This window comes from Miniopterus natalensis, chromosome 9 (assembly GCF_054644295.1).
Source record: "Miniopterus natalensis isolate mMinNat1 chromosome 9, mMinNat1.hap1, whole genome shotgun sequence".
Lineage (NCBI taxonomy): Eukaryota > Metazoa > Chordata > Mammalia > Chiroptera > Miniopteridae > Miniopterus > Miniopterus natalensis.
Genome location: NC_142089.1, coordinates 9,761,278 through 9,772,135, shown reverse-complemented (window position 1 = coordinate 9,772,135; position 10,858 = coordinate 9,761,278). Strand labels below are relative to the sequence as shown.

General features: G+C 50.6%; 1 protein-coding gene across 1 annotated transcript; it reads right to left on the bottom strand.

Annotated features, from left to right (window-relative positions):
- Positions 1–263: 263 nt before the first annotated feature.
- On the bottom strand, positions 264–1,161 carry LOC107538322 (uncharacterized). The gene has a single exon (XM_016214534.2). It carries the CDS (start codon positions 1,086–1,088, stop codon positions 264–266), a length of 825 nt encoding a protein of 274 aa, XP_016070020.2. The 5' UTR covers positions 1,089–1,161.
- Positions 1,162–10,858: the final 9,697 nt, after the last annotated feature.

Below are 10,858 nucleotides of genomic sequence, written 5' to 3'. Positions count from 1 at the left end.
CAACCAAGGTACGTGCCCTTGGCTGGAACTGAACCTGGGACCCTTCAGTCCAGGGGCTGACGCTCTAACCACTGAGCAAACCTGCTAGGGCTCACCCATGAACTTTTAACTGCCTGTCCCATAGATCCTTGAATTTATAATCCCCAATCCAAATGGCTATTTCCCCTCAATGAAGCCTTGGAAGGAGCATTTTGCCACAGACAATTTATTTTGCACAACTGCAGCTTGATGGACACGCGTCCATTGCACAGTTGGTGTCAACGTCACCACCAGTTACAGGGTTTGGACATGGGCTCGAGAGGGGCATTCCAGCCCGTGCGGATTGCTTCCCAGAGCTTGGGCAGACGGCCTAAAGAGAAGATCCCATTGCCAAACAAAGGGAGCTCGGGCAGCTTTATCCCTGGCCCCTGTGGCAGCATCGGAGTGAGGTCCTCCCTGTGCAGCCGGCGTGAGCAACTTGTGTTGATGGTGTTATCCATACACTGCAAAGCATGGACACCCTTGGTGGATGGCACCATGCGGGTGCTGGTGTTGTGAGAGGCGACCATGCCGGTGCCGGGGTTGGGGTAACTGCAGGGGGAAGAGTGGTCTGGGTGATCCAGGTAGATGGAGTTGGCAGCCCGTTCTAGGTAGTTGGCTGCGAGCCTTGGCAGGCTCAGTGATTTGGGGCAGTTGGTGGATCTGTCAAGGTAGTTGATGCCCCTGATGAGTTGGTCCAGGAAGGTGGGGCTAGACTGGTCTGAGGGACCATCTGTGCAGAGCAGGCAGTGGAGGCTTTCTCGGCAATCAGGCTTTTTGGCCACCTTGGGGCGGTTCGCCAGGTGGCTCGTCTCCACGAACCTGGAGCTGTAGGGCCGGCCCATGCAGACTCTCCTCACTGGAAGTGGGGAGCTGGAGCCGTTGGACTGCTCCGAAGAGCTGCTGCAGCTGCTGAAATCCAAGCCACTTGAGGTGCAGGGAGGTTTGAGGCTGTTAGCTCTGGTCACAGGGTCTTGGGAGCAGTGTGGAGTTTGGACCAGAAAGGACACATTGTTGGGATGGTTTAAGCGGCTGTTAGGGTTGGAATGTCTCACCTGGGGCCCAGACATCAGCCTGATATGAAGATAAAGCTTCGTGGCACTGAATTGCTGTGGGCTCACCTGGAAGCTGGTGACCTGGGCCTGGCGAGGACAGTTGGGTCAGCTTTCCTCGGCTCCCTGCCACCTCCCTCCTAGATTTCTCTCCAGGTGTTCCATCTGCCTTCACAGAGCCAACACCATCCTTCTCCCCATCTCCCTCCTAGACCCAGGGATTTTCAAACCAGAAGACAGACACTCTATTCTTCAGACAGCACAAAGAGAATGGGTAGGAAGGCATGACCCTGAGAATGATGGAGCCAAAAGACCCCCTAAAACAAGTGGGGGAGTCTCTCTGTTCCTCTAGCTCTAGCCCACATTCTGTAATTCCTGTTCCCCCTTTAAGCTGGGGCTCCAGAAGACCATTGAGGCCGAGGACTGAATCTCTAATGGTGAAATTCCAAGCACCGACACAGGCCTTCTCTCAAGGTAATACCAAATAGCTAATCATCAACTACACAACGTGCTCTGAACTAAAAAAGTGTCTTAGAAGTGATGTAGTATTATGCGCACTCTCTCTGAGCCTGGACCTTTGCTTGTGTCTTACATGGAATTCTCCCTACAAATCAAGGTGGTAGTTACTATTCTATTCCTAGTTGACAGATGGGGAAACTGAGGCTCAGAGAGATGATGTGACTTGCCTTCAGATCACACAGCCTGTTAGAGGTAGGGCCAAGGTACTATCTTGGGTGTGTCTGATGACCCCTGAAAGACAATGCTATGTCGTCGGGGTGACTTTGGCCTCCCTCACAGCCTACTTAGGAAGAATTCCCACCACACCTGCTCTGCCTGCCTGGATGGGGGTACAATGGGGAGAACTAGATGCAGAGGGGCCCTTGCTAACCCCATAACTAAGTTGATGCTGACTTTAGGAACCCCAAAGGGTGGGGAGCAGGTGGTGTGACAAGCCGGCTAGTGAGGCTGGACTTGTGAAACCAGAACCTTCTACGATATTTGGCCTTGAAATTCATTAACAGTAGAGGGTTTCCTCATCTATCCCCCAGGAAGGAGTTGAGTATTGGGACTTCCACTCCTCCTAGTCCAAAAGTGGACACTTCATAGGGACCGAGCCCTGACCAGGCCAAAGAGATGCCCGGTCCATTTCACCCCGCTTCCCATTCCTGAGCCTGCCTGGACGCAGACAAGGACAGTATCGTCCTCCCGTCCCTGTTCCCATTGTCCCTGAGTCCCCAATGCGCCCCCACCGGAAGGAAGGCTCTGACTTCTCTCCCCAGCAATGCCAGCTTGATGCTAATTTTCCACTTCTGCCTGGTGTGAGCCGAGCCGTAGCTGAGCCTGTTCCACCCAGAAAACAGCTGCCAGCCCCTCTCCCAACCCGTGGCCCTTCAGCTGCCCTTGTTCTTTGGTTCTGAATCGAGTGGAATGTCCAGACCTTGGCCTCTGCCCTCTCTGGTCCAACCCCACCCCATCTCCTCCTCTGGAAATATAGGAGGTAACTGAGGGCTGACCCCCACAGGACCCCGCCCCTCCCTTCCTGGCTGGGCCCCCTCTGCTGTAAGGGCCCTCTCCCACTCTCACTCTGTCTTTAGGAGGTAGATGACTTAGCCTTCCTCTTGCTGTCCACTGAGGACACCCTCATGCCGCCACTCCAGACTGCTGGCCATGTCATAGAATCATGGAATCCTAGAGCTGGGAGGGGCCTCCCGGGGTCATCCTGGTCAGGCCCCTGCCTCAGGGCCAGTGTCACTTTAAGCCTTCCAAGACAGATGGATCCTATTTTTAAAACAGGGCTGGGATGGACGTTTTCCAGGATTCCTTGTTGTTTTTCAAAGTGTTTAATTATGCTGAGAGTCAGGAAGTTTCTGCTGGGTCTAATATAACTCCTGTTGGCTGTAGTCAGCATCGATTCTCTTTTCTCATCGTGTCTGTAAACATTTATCGAGAGGCCCTAGAGTGTTATCCCTTTGAATGGCCCATTCCGGGGCATAAGAGCACCTTCTTTCCTCCCTTCTCACCTCTTCCTCACACCCTCAGCAACCTGGTTTGAGTGCCTGACATGCGTGGTGCTCTGGCTGGAGCCTGAGGCTTTTTAAAAATTTTTTTATTTTTATTTATTGATTTTTTTTTTTTGAGAGAGAGGGAGATTTGTTGTTCCACTAATTTATGCATCATTGGTTGATTCTTGTATGTGCCCTGACTGGGGATCAAACCCACAACCCTGGTGCTTCAGGATGATACTCTAACCAATTGAGCTACCCAGCCAGGGCAGACTGAGGCTTCTTCAGGGAACAAATCTCAGCTCCTTTCAAAGCCCCTGTGCCCCGCCTGGCCGGACATGGCTCAGCAGTTGAGCATCAACCTAGGACCCAGGGGATTGCCATTCGATTCCCGATTGGGGCTGGCAAGTTGCTGGCTCAATCCCCAGGGCGGGGCGTGCAGGAGGCAGCCGATCAATGACTCTCTCATCATTGATGTTTCTATCTCTCTTCCTCTCCCTTCCTCTCTCTGAAATCAATAAAGATATATTAAAAAAAAAACCACAAACAAAACCCCCATGCCCCTCTGTAAGACCTGGTCCATAGAGGGCATCCAGTACATAATTGGTTGAATAAATAAATAAAATCCCTCTTTTCAGTCCTCATTGTATTTGCCAAGAACTTTTCTTCTCATCAAGAACTCCCTCCATCATTGTCTTCCCTAAATATTGGCAATACAGGTTTACTTTTTATTTTGAAAATGTTTCCACTTACTGAAAACTTACAAGACAATGAACTCGCATATAGACCTCATCCAAATCCACTATTAACACTTTTGCCACATTCGTCAACCCCCCCAATTATTATTTTAAGCGTAAGTTGCAGACAGTAGCATCTTTATCCTTGACTGCTTCAGCATGTGTCCCCTACAAGCTGGGAGAACAGTATTTTCTTACACATCCACACTACGATGACCAAACACGGGATGTGAGCCTCGACACAGTGCTATTATCCGACTCGGGATCAGGCATGGCCCTTAGTTCTCAGGTCTCTGGTTTCCTTCAACCTGGAAGTCTCTGTCTTTGTGTCTTATGACATTGACATTTTTGAAGAGATGGGCAAGTTGTTTTGGAGAACTTTTGGGTTTATCTGATGTTTCCTAAGGATAAGATTCAAGATTACAAAGCACTTTTACACAGAAAGCTCTGCGTGCGCCCTCCCAGCCCACAACCCCTGAGAGGGAAGGGGTTTTTGCACTGGGGCGGGGTGATTATAGTTGCTGAAACAGGGAGATGGGAGGAAGGATCAGAGCCCCCACCCCTGCTCCCAAGGATGAAGAGGAGCCCTGGGGAGCCGTGGGCCAGGGAAGTGGTGTCAACAGTTCCTTTGTGGGGCCTCAGCCAGGCCTGGGGGCCTGGCCTCTGTGCCACTTGTCCTGAAGGTACCCAGGCATCAAGATCACTGGCCATTTCTGGCCTGGGCACTAAGAGGCTCTGGAAATAGCTCCTGGAAAATTATTTTGGGAGGAATGTGCCATTCCTCCTCCCAGAAAGCCAGGCTGTGTCCCATCAGATCAGGAATGTCTCTCTATGGCCTCTCCAACTCCAAGGGATCTCTAGGACTTCTGAGGACCACAGAGGCCTTCTGAGACATAAGGGGCTGGGAGCCCTGAGAGGGAGGGGTTGTTTTGTCCTTAGATCCTGGGCATTCAGGACCCAGCCTACAGTCAGGGCAGCTGTCTGACTCCAAGCACAGGGGACACTTGAAAGGGGAGCTACGGGGAAGCAGCCTGCCCAGCTCTTTCCCGGGCCCATCCCCAAGAAACCGACATTGGTGGAACACCTCCTATGTGCCAGAGAACCTGACATTGGCAGCTCTAGGAACTTCACATCTACTTTCTCTTTCAATTCTCACGGCACCCATAAAAGGCAGGTATTTTGCTTTCTAGGTGAGGTAATTAAAATTCTGAGAGGGGGCCCCCCCGTGTGGCTCAGTTGGTCGGGTGTCATCCTGTGCATTGAAAGGTCGCCAATTCAATTCCTGGTCAGGGCAAATGCCCGGGTTGTGGGTTTGATCCCTGGTTGGGGCGCATGCAGGAGACAGCCAATCAATATTTTGCTCTCACGTCAATGTTTCTTTCTCTCTCCCTCTCTCTTCCTCTCTCTCTAAAAATCAATTAAAAAAAAGATTCTGAGAGTAACAGATTTACCCAGGCTCAACCAGTGGTCAGAATTAGAGCCTGGTTTTCTGGGTTCTATAGGCGTAAGCACTAATTGAGGAAGAGGGTGCCCCCCCCCTCACTCAGTGAGGACTCAAACTGAGTGGTGTTGGGAGGGGTTGGAAACACAGGTTGGTAGGCAGCTGTGGCCCTGTCTCCCACCAGGCAAGTGCCCATCCTCCACCATCCAGCCAAGCCAAGCTGCTTCTCCCTCCCTAGCAATGCAGGGACTGATGTCAGGGTCTCAGAATGTCCTGAGTGGGTGGGGGCCCCTCCCTGCACAGTCTCCAGCCACAGTGGCCCCCCCTCTTTGCTCCATGGGAGCACTTCCAACCTTGGCTCCTTAGCTCCATTGCCAAACCAGCTGCAAATTGTGGGCTTTCCATTAGCCTTTGTCTCCCACTCACTCTCTCACCTTACTCCCCCTTCCTGTAGTCCCACCCACATCCTTGGCCCCTCCTGTGCCCCACCAAGACCATCAGGAGCCCTTTCTCCACCTCAGGCTCCAAGAGTTCAAGGGCATCTCCCTCGCCTGGATGCTCCTGCCCCATTAATGCACATGCTGCTTATAAATTACCCCCCATGCCACTAGCTGTTTTTCCCCTCTCTGGGGGCCGGATGTGGTGGGAAGAGCGTTCACTTAAGCTCTCAGCCACAATGCTCTTGGAAGCATCACAGGTAAGGAGCAAGCCCAGCTCAGTTCAGGGGACTGCTAGAGCCAAGAGCAATGACATTTTGGCTGTCCCACCCCGCTTAAAGACGTATGTGCCCAGCCTCAGGCGACTACTGCAGTGTGACTCACCTGAGCCCTTACCTGGAGTGGGGCCAGCCTGCCTGCAAGTCTGAAAATCTTTCTTGGGGTTGGTTCTGGCTCTCCCCTGGCTGCATCCTTTCACCCATCCAAGCACAATGAATGAATCACACGCTCTCACCCCCTAACACCCTCTAGGATAGGGCCCTCTGCTCACCAGCTGCCAAAATAGCGCTTCCCCAAGCATGTGGAAGGTACAAGCCAGGACAGATCTGAGCTCAGGAGCACTGGGGCAGGTGTGGCTTGGAGCCCCAGCCAGTAAGAGCTTCCTTCCTGCCAAGCAGCCTCAGGGCTTTTGGGGTACAGCAGCCAGTCCTGGCAGGGACAAAGCTCCTATCTTTATGGGGTGCTGGAAATTCCCTCTAAGGGCTGGGGTGGGGATGATGGTCCTATGTAGGCTTATGTACCACCTTGCTGAGAGAAGCCATGGGAAACAGGATAGCAAGTACCTGGCTTGTGCTGTGACCTTGGGTAGCTGAACCCCAAACCTCAATCTCCTGTTTGTGAAATGGGGGGAAAGAGGGTGCCCAGGGAATGCCGTTCACCTGCCTGACTTGCAATGTAGCTGATGTTTATGACCCCACCCCCACCCCCCACGCCGCAGGCCCAGGGGGCAGCAGTGGCCTGAAGTAGCTCACAGTGGCCCACAAGAGCCAGTTGTTAGATATTCTGGAATTTGGGGAACTGCCTGTTAAACCACTGGTGGCTCAAAATCAGCCATAGTGGGGATATTGGCAAAAGGGACACGGGAGAGGGAGGTTTGTTTCGTTTCGTTTCGTTTTGTTTTGTTTCTGCATACCTCTGAAGCTGTGTGACTATGGCCAAATGATTTAACCTTTTTGAACTTTTGTTTCCTTATCTATAAAACTGTAATGTGTATGAAGAGGATTCTTCGGAAAGTCACGTCACAGGGTGACCTGATCATAAATTCCTAACTGGGCAGGTCAGGGTGGGTAGTCCCGCCCCAGGCATATAACTTCTTTAGTGAAAAGCTTCTCTTGGCCTTAAGCAAGCCCTGCTCCCGGTTTCTGTGCATCCTAGGTGAACAGTCTTTGAAAAGCCACTTTCAGACCCCTCCTTCTAAAGAGTGTGCATAATCTTTTTCTTTTTTTTTTAAATATATCTTTATTGATTTCAGAGAGAGGAAAGGAGAGGGAGAGAGAGAGATAGAAACATCAGTGATGAGAAAGTCATTGATCGAGCCTGCAACCCGGGCATGTGCCCTGACCGGGAATCGAACCCCTATCTCCTGGATCCCAGGTCAACGCTCAACCGCTGAGCCACGCCCGGCTGGGCAATTGCGCATAATCTTAACTATCCTGTACTTCAGTCCCCGCCTCGCTTTCTCTTATCTTCTTGTAATCTTCCTTACATTCCTCCTTAATCTCAAATGCGGAAAGGAAACTGCAAAACTGTCCTTCTCTGAAGCGCTTGAGATCTTGCTCCCCCCATATGTCGTCAGTTTTGGCTCAAACAAACTCTTATACAAATTCTCTACAGGTTTGGGCATTTCTTACGCTGACAGTAATAAATAATGGCCTGTATGGATTGATTGCTTTCTGTGTCCCAGCTGCTATGTGTGTTGCTGGGTGTAATTTTATGTGTCAACTTGACTGGGCGACAGGATGCCCAGATGTCTGATTAAATGTAATTTCTGGGTGTATCTGTGAAGGTGTTTCTGGAATAGATTAGCATTTGTATTGGTAGAGTGAGTAAAGCAGACAGCCCCCTGCAGTGTGGGTGGGCATTATCCATCCTGTTGAGGGCCTGCCAGAGGTCTGGGCTAAACTGCGTGTTTTTCATACCTACAACTGTAGACCTACTTTTGCCCACCCCTCTGTGTGTGTGTGTGTGTGTGTGTGTGTGTGTGTGTGTGTGTGTGTGTGTATGAGAGAGAGATGATTTCTAGAGCTAGGATTTAAAACTAAATTTAATCAAAATTACAAGGACTCTCAGTTTCAGACCTGAATAGAACAAAAAGGGGAGGAAACTTGAATTTGTTCTCTGCCTGGCTGCCTGAGTTGAAACAGTCACTTATGCCGTAGGACCACTTTGTGATTTGAGCAAGTCACTGCCCTCCTGTGAGCCACACAGGCCAGTCTCTAGCAGCCCTGCCAGTGCTGATCTTTTATTGTTTGGTTTTTGTTTTCTTCAATCCAAACATTTATTGAATGTCTATTAGGTGCTTATCTATTTACATGTCTGATCTCCTGAGCAGACATGGAGCCCCTGGAGGGTAGGGGCTGTTTTTCATCTCTGTCTCCAGTGCTTGGCACAGACCTTGGCACTTGGTGGATTCTAGGAAGAAAGGAAGGAGGGAAAGAGGGAGGGAGAGAAGGAAGGAAGGAAGGAAGGAAGGAAGGAAGGAAGGAAGGAAGGAAGGAAGGAAGGAAGGAAGGAAGGAGAGAAGGAAGGAAGGAAGGAAGGGACTGTCAGGTCATATCCTGTACATCTCTGCTCCTGAAGGGTTTGGGATCTGTCCCTAGAGGAGAGGCTGGGGTCTCCTAAAGACTGGAGCTCACTCAGGGTCTCTCCCCCACCTGTGCCCCTGGGATGCCTGAGTTGGGTTGGGAAGTGAGGGCGGTTGTAGGAGCAGGAGGAGAGCCTGCTTGGGGACCTAGAGGCCTCCACTTCCTGCTATGAGACCCTGCCCAACCTGGCTCCAGCCTGGACATCTGACCCCACCAGGACAGTGCCAGGAAACAGACCTAAAGGCAGGAAAACTCTAGGCTGGCATGGGCCCAAGGCCCTACCAGTCCTGAGCTGAGCCCAGAGCAGCGCTCCTTGCCCAGCCTGGTGGAGCTCATCTGCTCTACCCTAGCTCCTTGGCACCTTCTTTGTCCCCAAGACCCCTGCCAGCAGTTCAGTCAACACAGAGCAGCCTGTTTGGCAGGGAGGGCAGCTGGGTTTAGGAGACCTGGGTTCAATTCCCACCTCTGCCCGTCAGGGTCTGGGTAAGCATGGGCACTGAAACTTGCCTGCCTGAGGCTCAGTTTCTTCAGTGTGATTCATGCTTAGAGTTGTTATGAAAATTGAAACAGCGAAGGTCTCATACCACATTCAAGAAACTCAAAAATAAGTTAAGCTTACAGATATAGCTGAAGCCACCTGGAACGCCGCCAGCTTAACTCCCTCCCTTCTTGGAGAGTGTCAAGATCTTTGCTATCATGTTTATTTTATTCTTACACATTTCTATACAGCCTACGGCAGTGTGTAGAATTTGCATGTTTTCAAATGCTGTGTATATTATGTTATACTGAATGCAATAGTCTGTAACTTGCTTTTTTACTCAATGAAATGCTTTTGAGATCTATCCATGTTGATACACATAGCTCTAGTCCAATAATTGTCACTCTACATTATTACTGCATTCTACAAATATACTACAGTTCATTCATGCTCCTGTCAATATACACTTAAGTTGTTTCCAATTATGTTTTGTTATTTCAAACAATATTGAAATACATATTCTTGTACATGCCAAAAATGAATTAAGCAAAAATGAGTGTTTTCAGGTAGCTTACATGCATTAACCAGTGGTGTCCACTATTCATTTTTTTAAATTATTATTTTAAAAAATATATATCTTTGTTGGTTTCAGAGAGAGGAAGGGAGAGGGAGAGAGAGAGAGGTTGAAACATCAATAATGAGAGAGTCACTGATCGGCTGCCTCCTGCATACCCCCAACTGGGGATCGAGCCCACAACCCGGGCATGTGTCCTGACTGGGAATCAAACTGCCATCTCTCGGATCCTAGGTCGATGCTCAATCTCTGAGCCATGCCCGGCCGGGCCTCTATTCATTTTGATGACAACATTTTCTGAACCCAAATCAAAGCAAACAGCTTGACAATGGGACAAGTCATTTGAAGATGGGACTTTCTGGAATGCAAGAGCAATAATTCCCCCCCTCTGTTCAGTGTTTCCCATGGGCCAAGCCCCATGCTAAGTGTTTTACCTACTCACAAACGCCCTGTGAAGGAGCCACTGGTCTTACCCCAGCTGAGGAAACCAAAGTGCCGAGAGGCCAAGTATCTTGGCCAAGGTTACACAACAATGGCTGAGCTTAAATTCAAATCAAACCTGGATCTGTCCGACTTCATTGCCCATATTTTAACCAGACCAGAGGGGCCCCAGTAACATCCCCCAGAGCTGCAGGGCAGTAAATGTAAAATGTCTCTGTCCCAGCTGCAGGCTCAAGGAGGCCTTCCTGAAGAAGGGGCCGGTCCCAGCTGGCCTGGAGCATTGCAGCCCCTGGAGGCACCTGGGAGGAGGAGACACTTTGGTTCACAGCCCGAGGCATGCAGATTTTGCACAGCGCCCCTGCAGTCACCCCCCTGACGCCACCCATTCCTGGCCACATGCCTTCCTTGCATTCTCTCTTTCCCCTAACTCCCCTCCGAATCTGTCTGCTGCCCATCCTTTCCTTCAGTTCTTCCTTTTACCTTTTTTCCCCTTCTTGGGTCACCTTCCTTCTTTTTATTCCTTCAACCATCCATCCATCTATCCATCCGTTTTTTCATCCACTCACTTAACGCGAACTGAGCACCAAAGCTGCGCCAGGGCACTGGGGCCTGGGTGATGCAGTGCCTGGAACTGGTGGTGCGCGTGTCCATCACACTCAGCTAAACTTCCACGTGGGACCCGAGACCTGTCCTCGCCCGCAAACACACCCAGACACAAGCAAACCGTTACACAAATCTACTAGGAAAACTCCCCAAAACCCTGGTGGGGGTGCTGGGGGATGGGAGTGGAGGGATTGAGCAAAAAAGAAAAAA

Bases quoted from the DNA above. Each gene is read 5' to 3' on its own strand.
- LOC107538322 (XM_016214534.2), bottom strand. From the start codon at position 1,088: ATGTCTGGGCCCCAGGTGAGACATTCCAACCCTAACAGCCGCTTAAAC.